General features: G+C 39.5%; 1 protein-coding gene across 4 annotated transcripts in view; it reads right to left on the bottom strand.

The window, feature by feature from the left end:
• The window catches only part of LOC128458566 (protein TANC2), a 40,717-nt gene extending 24,199 nt beyond the window's left edge, over positions 1-16,518 (bottom strand). For 2 of the 4 annotated variants that reach the window (XM_053443452.1, XM_053443451.1), the window contains exons 1-3: positions 16,258-16,518; positions 4,589-4,693; positions 4,312-4,419 (exon numbers count right to left, since the gene is read on the bottom strand). In XM_053443452.1, the coding sequence (XP_053299427.1) occupies positions 4,312-4,419; positions 4,589-4,646 (166 nt within the window). In that variant the 5' untranslated portion in view covers positions 4,647-4,693; positions 16,258-16,518. Of the gene's footprint in view, positions 1-370; positions 1,352-4,311; positions 4,420-4,588; positions 4,694-16,257 lie in introns of those variants that run through there. The other 2 variants (XM_053443450.1, XM_053443449.1) reach the window with 1 other exon arrangement.
• Positions 16,519-19,079: the final 2,561 nt, after the last annotated feature.

Consider the following 19,079-nt stretch of genomic DNA (forward strand, 5'->3'; position numbering starts at 1 on the left):
GGCTCTGTGTTCTCAAAGTGGCACTCCATCAATACTTTAGCAAAATGTCGTCTAAACTTTAGATGTGACCCTTGATAGGAGGGGGCAATAAAGGGGTGGAGCCCATTACAATATTATTAAGGGAATTGGGAATTTTGAATCACGATATTTTGGAATCTGCTGCATTGGTTTTGACAATCCTTTTCAAATATGCCATTTTTGAGTCCCCTCACTTTATAAATATTAGAAGTAAGTAATTGAATCTGGAAAATGTGTAGGCCAGAGCTTAATCGTTTTACTGAAAGACACCAGCCCCTTAATACAGACACGAAGACACTTAATTCTTCTCCAGGTAGAACTCTGTTTTGTCTGCTGATAACTTCACTCTCACCTTCCTCCTCTCTTCGTCCTCCCCTCTGTGCTCCATTGGGAGGAGCCACCCAATTTCGTCGCAGCTCAGTGCTGTCCTCACTGGACAGACAACAGCAAACATATAACAGCAAACGCCGCAGGAGGGAGGAGGCGTGGTTGACGACATCCGCTTCCATGACACCTCTGCCACAACTGCAGCCATGCAGCAGCCTCCATGGGCGACGGTGGTTGGAGGACCGCTCATGCCGACACCACTTGGTTCTAGAACAGGCACATGGTTTCCAAATAGCATCTGTGCAGTCCATAGCTAGCTGGCAGCAGGGTTCTGATTGTTTCACAGTGCTTCCATGGAGAGGGCAGAGTCAACTGAGTTAATTTCCGTGGCAATGGATGCACATTGAAACATCACTGCCTAGTCCTCTTCCCTTTGGTCCTGAGCTCCTCCTTCTCCACAGTACACAAAAGAGAGAGGGACAGAAAGTTGAGGGAGGTAGGAATGGAGAGATAAGAGGGGGGAGAGAAGCTCCGGAAAAAGAAAAAACACTCAAGTCCACTCTAACGCCAACTTCTGAAGCAGAATGACTGTGGTTTTTAAATACACAGAAGAGTAAAACATATGAAAAGTGGTAAAAGCCAAAATCTTCATATCAACAGTGAATGCACTGCTGTTACTTCCAGTAAAACTGGCAAGCACATGCTCTTCAACTTTACAGCAACTCACACAGCAGATCTGGACAATGTATTTCACTGGCTGCTATCCTTTACAGCCCCCAAAAAAGCAATCCTTTTCATTCACAGGTAGCGCCTCCTCCAAAATAGAGCAAAGAACCAGAAGAACAATTGAAGCATGAAGTGGAAAGAAGAAGAGAGGACGTCCTCTTCGGTAAGGAAAGCAACAAGTAAGGTTTCCATTTGTTAGAAGAGTTTTTCTTTCAACTGCGGAGCCTCCATATCTGCTCGGAAAGGCGACCTCCCCCGTCTGAACCTCCTCCCTCCTCCAACCAACACACACACACACACTCAGAGTGAAATAGAGGGACTGCAGGAGGAGCCGGGTGGAGAGAGTACATGTCAAGAAATGTGGGCTAAGTTAAAAAACACAGCTCGATCTTCTGTCTTGTAACAGAAAAAAAGCACAGCCAAAAAGAGAAAGACAGAGGGAAGATTCAGATAAGAAAGAAACACTGCAGCCAAAGTGAGACTCCAGTTTTGGAAGAACAAAAGAGTGTCTGAACACAGTCATGGACTATTATAATCCACTTTAGCCCCAAAAATGCGAAAAATGTAGAAAGAGGTCCTAGATAGAAGATTTTGAATTGAACATCAGTACATTTTTTAATGTTTAGATGATTATTAAATGTAGAGAGGGATATCCTCCACTGGATGTGAAGATAACCAAATGTCTTTCTACACTCAAAGCTAAAAGTTTGAGTGAGATTAATGTTTTGCTAATAAATGCCTTTACTAGCAAAATCCCCATAAACTAAGATATGCTAGTCTTACCTAGAGAAGGAGTTCAGCTTGTTTTTCTTCATCATGAAACTTCGCTACTGCCTCGTTTTATTATGTGTTGAATAAGAAACTGAAGTCAGTTCATTAAAAGTAGATATTTTTAAATCACAGGTAATAGTGGATCTAGTAGATTTAGCTTAAGTTTAGCTAAGGCTATCTCACCAGCTTTACAGATAAGTACTGAATGGTCTGCAGTTACTGCATTTTTACAGTTATAGCTCATTTTTCAGTGAGTGCATTTGAAAGCTGTTTTAACATAAATGTACATTACTATGACATAGGAGTTTACATGAACAAGATGCCATCAATCAATTTGCTCAAATATGTGCTTGGAATTGAAATTAGAGCTTGTGTAATGACAATTTTGTAATACTGACTTTAATAAGCTGCCTTGTTTTTTGTTGTTTTGGTTGTTTTGACAGAGAGCACAGAAAATAAAACGAGTCAGGAGGCTCCACATGGTAATGTTTAGACAAAGTGTGTCAAATCAGACCCCAGAAGGAGGAAGAGGAGGAGAAAAAGGAGGAGCCGAAGAGGAGAGCTTTGCAGGAGGTTGGGTTACATTTCTGCATTTTCTCTCTCACTAAGGCACCTAGGGATGATCAAATGTAGGGTCATAGGTCAACCCCCTCGCTGGTGCCAGACACAGTGTAACAGGTCACAGCTGTGTGAGTGTGTGTGTGTGTGTGTGTGTGTGTGTGTGTGTGTGTGTGTGTGAGTGTGTTTGTGTGTGTGGTAAAGAGAGAAAGTTAGGAACTATTTGAATGCTTGTTATGGTTTCTTCTTGGTTCTGTTCTCCCTTTCAACCAGAACCTAGACTCCATTGGGTGGATATTCTTGTGAGGCTTATGGCACAACTAGCACATAAAACAATGACGCCACAACCAACAAAGAATCTTTACAGACTGTATCTCTTAAACTTTTCTTATTGTGACCACTATATCAAATAAATATATTCTTTGAGGTTCAAACTGTTACACGTCTTTAAAGTGTGTTTGAGGTCTGTCTACTCCACAGTGAGTTCTATTTCATTAGTGAAACATAGCATAGTGACTTTGGAGCACTTTTAAGGCTGTGTGGGTTGCTGTGGCTCAGAAGGAAGAGCAGGTCGTCCATTAACTGGTTTGATCCCTGGCTCCTCCGGTCAGCCTGCCAAAGTGTCCTTGGGCAAGATACTGATCCAAAAATCCTACAGCTGTGCTGACAATGTATGCATGGTGTGTGGAAGTAAAGAGCGCAGCATGTCATAGTGCTGTATGAATGTGTGTGTGAATGGGTGAATGTGGCCTGAAGTGCTTTGAGTGGTCGACAGGAAGAGAAAAGAACCATAAAAAATAAAGCCATATACCCTTTTCTCTGTTCGGTTTAATGTGTCTGAACAAACGCAAACAATTATACGCTTATGTCCACTCAGATTTCTCAAAAGTTAATAAGATATTTTAACATGACCTTGCACAGAAACATCGATTGCACAGTTTTCACTTTATCCTGTGTTATCAGTGCTACATCTTAATGTAAGATAATATAAATCAAAATAAGGTATCCCAGGGTATTGAAAATATTCAGACCCTGTGTCTCAGGGGGTACAGCAGGTTCTTTTCTCACCAGGACAGCGGTTTGAACCCAGTTTTCCCATTTCTGAATGCAGAAGTGTCCTTGGTCAAAATACTGAACCTAAAATTGTGCAGTTGTGCCCCTCTAATAGAAAAAGTGCTGCTTAAGGATGTACTATGAATGTGTGTGTGTGAATGGCCAAAACCTGTACTGCGATGCACTTTGAATTGTAATCAAGACTAGAAAAGTGCTATGGGATACAGATATAAAAGTATACCGAACACAAAAATATGATGACAGGAGTTTTTGTCAACAAAGCAATTTGTCAAATAAATAACTAGAATAGGAGAATTAGAAATGATGGCGAGCCTAAAGAAGTTGCTACTTGCACATTTGTTAATACATTTATGATGTTGCTCAGACAATAAAGCTTAGCACATTATTGTGCAAATAACAATATAAATAAGCATCTTTAATTCAGGAAATTACACTAAAAATGATTACATACACATTTTCATCGTTGTTTGTCTGTTAGGAATATTCAGAAACTACTGGATGGATTACGAGGAAACTTGAAGGGAGGATGTGTATTAGGTCAGCAAAGAACCAATTAACCTTTGGTGCCTATCTGGAACAATGGGTAGTTCCAGGAATTTATTTTCACTTTCTTTAACAATCCGAGATAGGGCGTTTTCATAATTTTTTAGATATGATAATTCATCATACTCTTGATGAAAAAAAGAAGTGACTGATATTTTTGAGTGTGTGTAATTTTTTGCAGATCTGATTAAAAATCTGGATTTAGTCTATGTAAATGTTAAATATTTTGTTGTGTTTGTGTTGTTTGAATGTACTTTCCAGTATATTCCTGTATTTGACATTGATATTCCCTACCACTTCTTTTGCCCAGCCGGAGGTTGAGGAGGGGGGAGGAGGGAAGAGAACGAGTGAACCCCTCCATCATCCTGATCTCTGACCCCTCTGACTCAATGCTGCTGCCCCCTGTTGAAGACAAGAGCAAAATAGATTGTATAAAATAATGGAAAGCACTAGAACAACATATCAGCAACGAGTAGATATCAAAACTGAGAAAAATGCAATAAGTAAAAAGAACATGCAGCTTTTAGCATGTAAGTGTACACAAAATATACAATGACGCAGAAGTACTGACCATTGTTGTTTTTGCGGATTTTGCCTCCCAGTAGCATCTTCAGGCTGTTTCGGAACATGATTGCTCACAACAACAGGTTGCACACAGTCCTCTTGTCACGTGTCCCTGGAAAAAGAGAGACGGAGAGGGTAAGTGATATACATACACACACAGTCATTATAACCCTGACTCTCCTAATTATTACTCCGATGATTAACAGTAACAATTCTATTTGCTGCTGTAGTTCACTCCAGCACATTAGTCATTAGCCTCCTTCCAAATGGACTATATTTTAGTATAGTTCAATCATCAACAATAAAATGTTGGAAATCTGATTTTATACCCTTGTATATATTATTCTTGCTCCTTGTCTAAACCTGCTGCCAACAAACCAACATGCATTTTTTAAAGAAACCCCTGAAATATTATGATAGGTTATGTACCAGAGACTGCACCGACACCATGGTCGGATACACACTAACCCATAACTGCTTTGCTTTGGTTTGATGTATGCCCCACATATCCCTTTTGTCTGGGGCCCCCAAAGTTTTGTGATGTTAATTGGTGACACAACGGATGACACAAATTCTCAAACTTGACGAACCAAAAGAGATATAACTTATTGATCAGTTAGCTTTAGAGGTTGGATTTTAGATGAAAAATTGTTGTGTATATGTTTTTCTCTATAAGAAACTGAGAGCTTGTGAGGGTGGGATATGGAGACTTTCAGATCAAAAGTCACAACATTTGTGAAGAGTGCAAGCGTAACGAATAACAAATTCAAATTATCCCTTTGCTTATACAACTGTAAAGGCCTGGACACAATAACATTTAAAACTGTAAAACAGGTCAATCTCACAGGAAAGATTTACCTGTTTTTCATAATAATTGAAGAAATTAACAATTGAACATCGAACAAAAATTTTCCTCATTCGAATCTGAGAACCAAATTCAAAAATATATAATGGATAGCACTGCCTATTAAATCCCACCAGGTGTTCGCATTTAAAGCTGCCCGAGCAAACCCTAACCTCTGTCGCCCTCTGTCGACCATTGCTAATTACAGCATCATGGTTATTACTTCTGTATGAGTCTGCACATGCCCTCCGGAGCACCTCGTAGTAAATGCCTACTGTGTTATTAAAACAAAAAAAGATGTGTGGATGTAGAACAAAAATAAAGGGAAACACTATCCAAGTACCCAAAAAGCTAAACACCTGCATGAATTACTTCCACCCTGTTGAATTCAGATAAACGACTGTGATATTCACACCGACCACAGACCCCTGACGACCCACCAGCCTTAGAGGGGAACAGGTCAATGGATGTTGCCGTAGCCCCAGCACACGGCTGTGAACAATTCGGACCTGAATGAAAACACCCACAAACACATAGGCTGTGTCTGATATTACCCACACATCATTATATAGACCACTAGTGAGTTGCCATTTTCAGGTGCTGTTTGTCTCACAAACTGAGACAAACAAGTTTATTTCTACATTCAAAGATGGCCATTTAACAAGCGAAGTATTTAAAAATACCAATACTATGTGTAAAATAAACATAACAAAATTATTTTGGGATTTTCCATCAGCAGAAGTTGTTATACATCAAAATCGTGCAGGCAAAATGCGCAGAGTAATATCCTAAAGCATTTTTGTCTTCTTTTCCCGATAAGCTCACTATATAGTTCTCTATATAGAAGTCACTATATAGTGGTTAGTGATATCAGTGAGTGATTTTGGACACAGCAATGCTGTTGATGGACTATAGCTTGGCCTTCAACACAATCCAACCTCGAAAGCTTTATGAGAACCTGGCCGACCTCTGTATACCCACATCGATCTCTGACTGGATACTATAGCCTTTCTAACAGACAGACCACAGGTGGTGAGGCTGGGTAACAGGATGTCAGCTGAACACATGCTAAGCACAGGAGCCCTGAGGATGCTGTCTGAATACTAAACTGTACGGACATCACTACACATCAACCCTGGACCACAAGCTCATATTCCAGTTTGCAAATGACACAATATCCTGAGACATATTGACAACTATAATGAGGCCACATAGAGGCCGACAGCAAGATCATTATCACATACCAACAGCTACGTCATTCTTCACACAGACAGCTCAGTCTGTGTGAAGAATGATGTAGCTGATCAAATTAAGCAGCTCGTCTGCACTCAAGGAAATGGGCACCCTGTTTTCAGCCCATAACCATCAATGAGAGTAAGGTGTTGTGGGTGGATGGTATGGTTGGACGATACAGCCAGAAAATGTATCAAGATAAGATTATTCATATCAATTGATAATGATAATTATCTAAATAAAGGTCACATTCTTACTTATTTCAAATTTAAAGACTGAACCTTGGTCCTCATTCAAGGTTGTTGTTATAAACTCTTTTTTATGGTCTGAGATAGACCAAGACTGGATAAACAGCAAAGAACTTTACAAATCTGAAGCTGATCATGTGCTTGCAGTGCTTTACACAATGCATACGCATTATATAAATATATTGGGGCAGTTGTAGCTTAGGGGGTAGTACAGCTAGTCCTCTAACGAGAAGGTTGGTGGTTCGATCCCAGTCTTTCCCATTCCACATCTTGGGTAAGATCCTGATCCCCAAATTGCCCCTGATGGCTGCACAGTTGCACTTTATGAATGTGTGTGTGTGTGTGTGAATGGTAAAAAAAAGCACCTTGAGTGGTCATCAAGACTAGGAAAGCCATACTTAACTTATTGGATTTTTTTTGCTGTTGATTATTTATTTTTTCATCCAGCCCTAGTGGATGGCCTTGAGTCTGTGGCCTTACATATATCCTTGAATCTGAGCTGGTCACCTAACACCACGATCACGGACAAAAGAGCTCAGCAGCAGCTTCATTTCATCAGGACAGCTGAAAAAAGGTGTACTGAGTTGTCAGCCCCTCGACAGGCCCGCAGAGGACTTGCTGAGAGCATCCTGACCAAAGGGATCACATTTCTTTTCTCGAACTTTACAGAGCTCTGGTCCTCCTTCCTTAGACACTCCGTACTCTAACCATTGCAAGAACAAAGCATGCCCTCTCTCACATCACGCAGGACACTCTCTGTTAAGGTGAAGGAACACAGGCTACAGACTGTGCAGAGAATATCAGCACATCATGAGCCAGATTCAGTGGCAGCTGCGTTCACACTGGATGCTAAGGATGTCCAGGACGGTATGAAGTACACTCACTCCCCCTCAATCTCACAGAGACTTTGGTTTCCTCGTACACCAACACAGACACAAACATAGGTATTTGCTATATTTGTGAGGAGGACAGAGGGTGATAGACAGTTTGTGGACAAGTATAAACTGAACCGTCTGCAGCTAAACATCAGAAAACAAATGAGCTGGTGCAGGACTCCTCGAGAACCAGGACTCCTGCTTTTGTCTCTCTCCATCACAGGCGAGCTGGTGGAGATTGTGTGGGAGTATAAATACCTGGGTGTCTATAGTAAACTGGACTGGACCAGGAACTGTAAAGATCCCTAAAGGAAAGGCCACTTTTAATGAATCTGAACTTACCATTTTCTACGCCAGCACCGTCCTACACAGATTTAAAAGACTATGTTAAGACTGAATATATTTCAATTATATTTTATTTTTATATATTTCAATATAATGTGCAATATCCCATACTCTGTTGAGGATAATGCAAATGTTTTCAGCTTGACAGAACAAAATTCACTAGTTGCAAAAGAGGATGTTGGAAGACTAAAATTATATGCTTATTAGTAGGTTCGTCTCAGAACCTTACCCATTTATCATCTGACAGGCGGTTACGTCTTTGCTCATGGGAATAGAATTTATTATATGATAGGTGGTCACGTCTTTAAGACATTTAATTATATTCTTCCATCAACTCTTATATAATTTCTACTTACTGCGACTTCAATTAAGAATAGTTTCTCTGTCTAATGGAACTTTGCTCATGCTTATCTTATTCTCATTTCTATTGATATCTACAAATAGGCACTGGTTCTGTATTACTCTGTACACACTTCGTATATTGATTTTATTTAAAATACACTTGTACTTTTATTTGTATCTTTACTTATATTATATACTTAATTCTTTATTGTTTTTGTCACTGCATTCTAATTCTACTATATATTGTTCTGTACTGTAATCTTGGAGCAAGCTGGCCCAAGAATTTCCCTCTGAACTTATAGTCTTATCTCATTTTAGCATATGTCGAATGGACCCTCTGCATGTAGTCAGAGAAAGAGAGAGATGTTTTCAACTCTCCATTATGAACATCTTCCACCCTCCTCAGTGTTTGATAGCAAACATAGTCCCTTTTGGGTAGAAAGAGACCTAGACTCACTGTGGCTCTTTCAGACCTGGTATTAGATCACACAAGTGGTCAGTGTTAAATGTGTGTTTTTTTGTTTTGCATGTAATTTTCCGTAGTCCTAACTCATAAATTGCTTTTTATTTAGTATACAGTTGCCTTCGTATGTTTTTCTATTCACTTACTGTATATTTTTTATAATTAAAATGTTACAGTAGTGTTTTTATTTTCTTACTTTATCCTCTATCCTCAAGGTAGGTTTATCCATTTTAATAATCATCATTGTTCCCTATATTTCCTGTGTGTGTGTGTGTGTGTGTGTGTGTGTGTGTGTGTGTGTGTGTGTGTTTCTGTGTGTGTGTGTGTATGTGTGTGTCAGATAAGCCACTGTTGACAGTAAACAACACTTCATTAAGTGTTTAAACTACTTCTCGAAGAAAGTAGAATAATTTTTCATTAAAAAAAATAAACATAATTTCCTACTACAACCAGACTCAGCAGCAGATGTCTCAAACTTGAATGACTGAAGTAACTGCATGGCTCGTCAGGAATAAGCATAATCCTTGTCTGAGAAAGGGTCACACAAAAGCTTCTGGCTGCAGCGGCCAGATGTCGTGTTATTTTTCGATGTTACGTACGCATAGCAGTAGCTAGCTTAGATTTGCATGTGTGTAATGTGTGTCAATGTGCTTATCTTTGATGACAAGCATCCAGTCACAAACACACAAACACACACACACACACACACACACATACACACTCACTCTAAATAGTGACAGTTTCTTTTTATAAAGGCACTGGACACGTTAGACAGTGGCTGATACAATTTTTGTATAAATCTGTTTCTGGTTGTGGGTCACTTCATTCATGAATCTTTTTTTCTGTTTCACTGGCATTGATGCATAATCATATTACAACTTTTTGAATGATAATGGTTAAAATCTATAATAAAACTATAACAGACTGAATGTATTATATCTTATGGCATATACCTAACATGTAGTTATTTCATTGAATGACGTACTTCATTACTGATGTTATTGTAGTATTCATTACTTTATGTTGTCTTTTCTTTTCCGTAATAATGTAGCAAACTCTTACATTATTGTGTGTAATGTTACGTAATTGTTTTCACCATAATTGTGATTATTCATTGAACAGGTATAACAATGAACAATTAGGACCCAGTACAGGTTGCAGTACAAGGTTTGAGATCAAAATAAAATACATAATAACAAATAGGTGGAATTTTTATTAAATGAAAAGGAGGATTTGAAGAAACAGGAAAGAGCAAACAAACCAAAAACTGTTTAACTATGTACCTAATCATGGGTCCACAAATAGACTAAATTTTCCAGATGATCCCCTCAAGTAGTAACTCTCCTTAAATTTCGGAACATCATGAGGTTCTTAAACCGTAGAGATGCTTAAAGGGTAAAAATACTTCCTCTACAACAGTATTATTTGTTGTGCTAACAAAGATACAAATGCAATAATATTCTTTGTTATCCTACCGATTAAATGATAACCTGGTCATATTTTTAAAAAAAAATCTGCACATGTTGTCAGCATTATATTGAAAGCCTGAGTGAGGTGTTTGAAAATGGGTGACCAGTAATCCAGTAAGCGAGGACAAGACCAAAACATGTGTGTCATGTTTGCTGGTGACATGTGACATCTATCAGTGAAGTTGGATTATATTTTGGAGAGTTTAGAGTTGGCAGGTTAAGATAACTTTGCTGAGTTAATCTTCCCAATAATGTGTTACTTTTAAAAGATAAACCATATCAACTTCATTGCTATTCCCAAAGTGTTTTTTGCATGGAGGCTCGCACACACACACACACACATATGTATATATAATACTGTAATTGTAATACTGTATGTCAAAGGTACAGTTTAGCTAATTAAGTCATGTGTTCTTGTACAAAAAAAGGAAAAATACATAGAAAAAGAAAGGGAGATGTGGAAATGTGATCTGAGTCACTCTGATGCCAGTAAATGTGACTCAGGGGCGATGTGGTGAGAAGCTCATTCATTTGAGTGTGTGTCCATATGTGTGAAAGAGAACGAGAGATAAGTGTGGTGTTTGCATGTCTCTCTCCCTCTCTCTCTCTCACACACACACACACACACACACACACACACATGCACACACACACCATCTGTTGTCAGTTACGTCTCCATCTGACCTCTACCAACTTTTTCTGTCTCAAGCACACAAGAGTTTTGTTTGATACCGACACAAGTAACACAGAACAACAAGTTGGATAACCATACATGTAGCGCTTAGCTTGATGCTAATGTTAGCAGAGCAACCGAATGCTAAAAACAAATTCCTCATATTAACAAATAACATTCTGTTGCCTTTCCAGTCACCAATTCTAAAAGCACCTACAGTATGACCAAACAGTTCACACATCTGTCCAGTAGAACATCCAGTTTACAACAGTCATGTTGTAAGGTCTTTGTTGACCTGAACTTGTTAATTCCAGACAGACAAATCAATCAGGGAATAATTCTGTATCCTTATACTAGTGTGGCATTGACAAAGTAAAATTATTAAACCCCATACAGTGCAGTCATTATTGCAGGCATTATTAAGAAGTGATGCCAACTGGAGGTCAGAATCATGCTAGCATATCTACAGAGAGAAAAGTAGCCCCATTGTAAATCCACACACTGTTACCAACTGACATTCTAACCAATCAGGCTAAAATTATTTGCAAATTTAACTTGTTTTGAATGTATTCAGTTACATTTCCAAATTCCTCTCTTACACTTCACTGCTAATATTACATTAAAAAAACATATTTTAACTATTGCAAAAAACTAACTAATCAACATATTCTGAAGTTTACCATAAAACATTTGTATTTTGTTTTGCAAGAACAGTTTGACCCCTGCAATGTCCAGACCAAGCGCTAAATCAAACAAGCCGATATATAAACATAATTATTGCAGATGCAGCATATTCATATCTGCTTATATGCCAGATAAAATATTAAAAGAAACTGAATCACAGAAATGCCACAGATGTTTGTGTCACCATTCGAATGCTTGGCCACCAGAGACTATTGATGAGAACATTTCTACATTGTAAATATATTTGTAATACACTGTAGTAGTTATGTGTTGTGTAAAGAAAATTTGTACCATCCCATTACATCTTCATCAGATTTGTGGCACAAAAAAATACGCCTCAATATAGGCCAAACTAAGGAAGAAAAAAGTTGATTAACATCACTTATATATGGCTTGTGTAATCAGGTTGACAGTTTGGACTTTTCTTTTAAAATGTCTCAACAACCATTGAATGGATTCAAATGTAATTTATTGATATTCATGGTGCACAAGGGGATGGCTCCAAGTTGATTTGGTTGTTACCTGAGTTTCCTAGAGCGTCTCCAGGAGAGGATTAGGGACACGGTTGAGAACGTACATCAGCATACACGTTCTTCAATAATGCAAATTACTTGTTGCTGATGCAAAATCAATTCAAATGATCCAACCTGTGCTACCTGTTCCCTGGTAATATGTTATGTTTGTCTAAGTGTGTTTGTTTTCATTTCTCAAACAACTTGACAAGTTTCTTCTGGTGATCCAAGGCATGCTTTGCCCTTCATGCTGCCTCTACATTAGGTCAACCTAGCTTTTGCACTGACTGATTGCCCCCTTCTTCAACACCTCAAAGGGATTTCCGTTTTTAACAACCACACAGGTGAGTGCAGCGTCCGATAAGTCGAGGAAATCAACAGCATCATTCACACAATTTATTTGTGTGAATTCTTATCTACCAAGAATCATTTTGCTATGCTAGGTTTGGTTGTGTGTTAGCAATAGTGGACACTCATACACACACACACACACACACACACACACACACACACACACACACACACACACACACACACACACACACACACACACACACACACACACACACACACACACACACACACACACACACACACACACACACACACACACACACACACACACACACACACACACACACACACACACACACACACACACACACACACACACACTCTTATCTTTCTTCCCCAGAGAAGTCAATCCTGACTTCCTGCAATCGCTCAGGTCTCCCTCAGCTTGCCTACATACAGGAAGGGAGTGTGTGAGTGTGTCCACAGGCTTGTGTGTGTGTGTTCGTAGCCTCAAAAACAAAGCTTCAGAACTTCCTGGAGATAAAAAAACAAAGGGCTAACTGACATGCTTACCTTTTCCCCTTTCCTTTTCTATAAACGATTATCACTTATACACTTTTTGATGTCTTTAAAGCTTGTCTTATGTGACAAGCCTGGCATACAGTAGCTTGTCCACCATCTTTACTAATGTAAAATCTACATCTGACAAACCTGATATAATCCTCATGTAATTGAACATATTTACTGGACTATCTGCTGCTCACCTCTGATTGTCCTAAGATTCTTATCAAAAATACATCTCAGCAAGTCCGACTATTGTTTATGATATGCTCAAATTAGCCGATGGTCAATATTCTACTCAATTTGACTCAGTTCATTTTTTCACAAACTAATACCTTGAAATTATCAATGTAATTGGCAATTAGCAGATTATACAGTCACAAAAAGAATCATTAAAAACCTCAATAAGAAAATGTGTTCAAGGGTTATTTAACACATCTGCCTCCTAGCTTTTTAAAACTTGAAAGTCCCAAAAAGTTAGCATCTGACTGCTGCTTACAGATTATAGTATATATATTTCTATATTTATATGTGTTTGTAACCTTCACTACCACAAAGAGAGTATGGCAACTAAACTGCTTGGGACTGCAAACTGCTAAAGGACAGTCTCAAAAATTATTCACACACAAATTATTCACACTATTGAAAGATCAAAAGAACATCAAGGACACGGGCCAGGTGGTCCACACTCACTCGTCCTTGCCATATGGAATATGATACCAGTACACTAAATCATGTGCTTTCCATTTCCAAGACCACAGGAAGCCCAAGTGATAAACTGCGCTCATACAAAGGCACTGCACACTGGTATCATGGATTTTTTTCTAATAGTTATCACTAGTTTTTAATAGATATCCTGCTTATAAACTCAAATTTAGTGTACTGGGTTTAAGATGAGACCAGATGGAGTCTGCTAGGCACGTTTGAGAAAATATTTTGAAGATTTTGGCAAGAATGTGCTACAGTCATTATGGAATTTATAAAACTTTTAAAAAACTACGGGGGAAATGCACATTACATTTCCTGGCAACGTTTTGTATACTTTTAATTAGCACTAATGATGCAGTTTGAGTGATCACATTAAACGAATGACTGACATGGCGGGGGGCAGTGTTAAACCCAGACTACGAACTACAGGGTTAGGCAGATTAACATGAGATTACAGCCAATTGCACCACCACTATCTAGGAAAAGAAGCCAGTGAGATGCATCTTGGTCAGAGCAATGTTTCTGCATTCAAATAGCTGCTATAGCAAGATGCAAAAGTAGCTAGCGATATTCAATAATATTATAGCTCGACAACTAAAAAGCTATGTAGCTATGTAGATGCTTTCTGAGTCTGTTACTATTGGCTGCCAATGTCAAGAGTTGCTTTCATCCGTCTAATGTGTTTTCTGGTAATTTCACAGAAAGTGTGTTTTTGTTCATAGGCACCAGTGTAACTAGATTTCATTTACACATTTTTAAGTCCAATTTCAGATATATTTGAGAACACTTTCATGTCTAGTTGCGATATAAAAGTGACTTTGATATGAGAAGGTATGCTTCCATTGCTGAATAGTGTGTCTGTATTTTTGCTGTGGTTCTTAAGCCATATAATTATATGAAAACATATTTGAGGTAGACTGTGAAAATCTAGGATAATAAATGGGGTCATGCCATCTGGGTTCTATCCACTGTTGCACCCTCCATCCCATCAACTAAAAAAAAGTACTCCTTGCCTTGACTGCCTACCCCTGGTCGCACACCATTCCTGAAAAGCCTGTCCGATCAAGGATATCAACTACTCATTTCATCCTCTGTTAGCTACAGGATGGTAAAGCACACCTACATAATTTTTATCTGAATTGATTTAATCATCAAAATTGATCTGCAAGGCACATTCAATATTCATGGTTCAAAGTCATACTCCCTCCCTCACGTCCCGTCTATCTCTAGATTAATTTTTCCTGATGCATATAGATGTCATTAAGAAAGTTTATTTTCATGTTATGATGAGAAAATATCATGATATATCATATCATGAGCCTTCAACATCATCAGCAGCATATGGTCTTCAGGGGTCCTGAACCAAATGGCCTCCCTTTATATACAAATGCTTTGAACAATCTCTAAAAGGAGCAACATTTAGCATTTTGGGAGCATTATCTAAAACACCTTAACCAAACAAATGTCCAAACTGTGTCTCATTATTCAAACTCCCACCCTCAGCAGACCTCCTCAAATGTTCACTTTTCACCCAGCTACACCTCCCCGTCTCCTAGACCCACACGCTCCAGTTGGATGGATGCAGGTAGGTAGGTTAGTAGGTATAGGTAGGTAGGTAGGTAGGTAGGTAGGTAGGTAGGTAGGTAGGTAGGTATGTTAATTGGTATAGGTAGGTAGGTAGGTAGGTATAGGTAAGTAGGTCATACCATCACCAAAGAGTCATCGGCCTGAAAAAAACTATGTTAATTAAATCATTTCTGTTTCAACTACTGTTCTCTACCAGTTGGCTCAAAACCAACTGGAAATGGAATCCTGTCCAACATGCAGGAGAAATGACAACGGGACAAAGTAAAATAATTAACGAACACATTCACACAGTTGATATGTCCCGGTCGTTCCCATCTTAAATTGTTCCTTTGGACTTTTCTTTGCTCCTCCATTACAGCCACAGCAGTGTCCTGGTGTCTAACTGGTAAGCCACAGTTTGTGTTTTACATTGTAGAGGTTGTAACATCATCATAGCACAATGTAGATGTGCTTCTGTGCTAATGAAGTAGGATTTACACTGTCATTACAACATCTCTGCAGTGACTCAGAGTCCAGTAGATTATTACATGATTTCATCCATTACCAGGGGCCATGCTACAACCACTACTAAACAACAACAATGATAATGAGTGCAATTGTAATTGTTTATCATAATTAAATCATTATCAATATTAGGTTGTTGATTTTTTTACAATGGCTGCACTGGTGGGAGAGGTGAGGACACACACACAGACACACACACATGCACACCGACACACACACATGCACACGCACATCGCACACCAGCCATCTTACTACAATATACATCTCGACTTCCTTTGCTCACAGGGACACAGGGACACACACAGACAAACCCACGGACGCTCAGTGTGCTTACCGTGAGTGTTTGTTTCCCCGCAGACCCGCGGCGGTGAGGAAAATGTGAGGCCGGCAGATAACAGGTTGGGGTCGGGTTAATATCAGACCTTCGGCCGCTCCTTTGTAAATCTCTGGTGCAAACCAGCGGGGTCGTTGTGCGTGCGGCAGATTCTCCATTCATTACCGTTCACCCGGGTCTCTGTGTGTCTGTGTCTCTGCTGATGTGGTGACCATTATTAACCCTCACACGAGCAGAGAAGCTCCGGGGGCACGAGCCTCCTCCTCCGGTAGCTGATGAATTATTCACGAGAGGGGCGTGGCCAGGAAGCGCAGTTTGCTTGTACGTGTGCGTGTGTGCGCGCGCGACAGACAACAACAGGATCCCCGGCGACAGTTGAGCCAGCAGCTGTCATGATGAGGAGGAGGACATCTAGTGGTCAAAGGCTAACGTGCACCGGTGCTTTCCACTGAAAGGGTCTCAGCTCAGAGGCCACAAGTGACCCCACTGAAGATTAAAGAAATCAAATCACATTGACTCATGGTAAGAGTGACTGGGAAAAAGGTGGGTTAAAGGGATAGTTCACCGAAAAATAAAATTCCCTCACTATCTACTCACCATTATGCCGATGGAGGGGTGGTTGAAGTGTTTGAGTTTACAAACACTTTAGGAGTATCAGGGTTAAACAGCGTTTCAGCCGAATCCAATACAATTAAAGTAAATGGGTACGCCTTATTCAAACGTATAAAAAAAAAATATGCCTCCATACTGCTCCTTTGGTGTCATCCAAGTGTGAGTGTAAGTCCAACATTTGAATGACTCTAAACAAGGTCATTCAGCCTAAATGTCCTCTGATATCCGCACAAGCTCTCGCCCAAGGTCACGTGCAGGGTGCCAGGTAGCATCGATACTACCGCTAGCGCCGTTACTTCCGGTAGGGGACATTTAGGTTAAAAACATGATGTAAAGGACGACGTTTCGAGTCAAATTTAATGTCGAGGCTTGAAGACATATAGAGGCTTTTTATAATTTTTTTCTGTTGTTTTTTTCTGTTTGAAGTAATCCCCTGTCAATTAAATTGTATTGGATTTGGCTGCAATGCTGTTTACCCCTGAGACTCAAAAAGTGTTTTGTGGACTCAAACACCTCATCCACCGTGAGAGTGGATTTTCATTTTTTTATTAATTATCCCCTTTAAGACAGATATTATCATATGGGGTATTTAAAAACAATTCCTGTCTGCTTTCTGTCTTTTTAACTACTTGTGGTTTCACTCTGAAGCCTTGTTGCTGACTGTGTAACCCTCTGCCGAGCTAATAATTAAAACTCCAAGACAACTCCGATCTTAGATTTCACATCTTGAGATAAATTTCCATTAGAAACTTGGCGTCACAAACAGGATCCCTTGTGAGATCGTATGGATCCGAGAAGAACTCGTTCGTTGGCCATCCGGAAGAGAAAAATCTTCTGCCTCTACTTCTACCTTTATTGAGGTCTGCCATTTTGCTCCCAAAGACTGTTGCTGTATGCACATGTACTGCACATACATGTGCTACGGATGCGGTGTCTCGGAGGAATGCCAAGGCTGATGCTGCTGTTAAAGCTGCGGCTCACCTACCACTTCCTCTTTCAAACAACATGCTATCACACTCATATCTGACATGTCACTTCCTTTTTTTTCATACACAAACAGTATTTATCATTTCTGATATGTCCTCCTATCTCTCCGCAGTACAGTCCACTGTCACTCCTCCTGAGATCTCCCAATGGAAGACCTCTGGGGATATGTTCTGAACTAGTGTGTGGTATGGTCCTGACAACAAACCCAGTTTGCCAAAACATTTCTTTCCTCATTATGCAAAGTTAGCTTACGGCAACGATCATACATGTAAAATGTGGATGCTATCTATGATCACAGAACATTGGTTTACAAAAGGTTTCTCCACCTATGCTCAATAATACTGTCACGCATGCGTAGTCTGCGCCACACACAATGTCAGCAGGCCAGTGGCTGTAACCAGCCAGGCAGCACACCAACCACCTACTCAACCTTTTGAACATCTGGTAATGGACTTCATAGAGCTATCACCATCAGAAGGTAAATCTCACTGTTTAGTGATGGTCGACATGTGGTCAAATGGGTTGAAGCCTTTCCTGCCTCAAAACAAACTGCAAGTGTGGTCACCAAAGTATGGTTAAGTGACATTATTCCACTATGGGGAATTCCTAGCCAAATATCCAGTGAATGGCAGACACTTCGTAAACGAAGATGTCAAACAACTTGATTCTCATCTTCATATGGATGTGCGAACACACTGTGCATATCATCCAGCCGGTGGTGCAGCTGTGGAACGAGAGAACGGCACACTCAAAACTGCCCTCTGTAGCCTTGTTGTTGACTGTGTAACCCTCCGCAGAGCTAATAATTCAAATTCATAGACGACTCCGGTCTAAGGGACCTCTTTATTTCTCTTCTCAAGATAAATTTCCACTACATTACCTTCTTGTATAAATACTCTGAACAAATTTGAGAGTAGCTGAGAAAACACACACACAAACAAAAGCACACGCACATAAGTTAGAAATGCTAGAAATATACTAAGGCTATTGGACTTATTCTATAGTAATATACATAATGTTATGTTGTAGATTGTGAAAATAGTGTTATTCTTATAGATTTTTACAATCAAGAAGTCATTCCATAGGTGCAATGTTGGATAATCCACCGTTACCGATTAAACTTTACAAAGAGAAAGGAAAAAATAAATGCTTATCTAAACATTCTATCCTCGTTAATTTAAAAGATCTTTCTGGAAGTTTTTTTACACACTGCATTGTGGCAC

Source organism: Pleuronectes platessa, chromosome 16 (assembly GCF_947347685.1).
Source record: "Pleuronectes platessa chromosome 16, fPlePla1.1, whole genome shotgun sequence".
Classification (NCBI taxonomy): Eukaryota; Metazoa; Chordata; class Actinopteri; order Pleuronectiformes; family Pleuronectidae; genus Pleuronectes; species Pleuronectes platessa.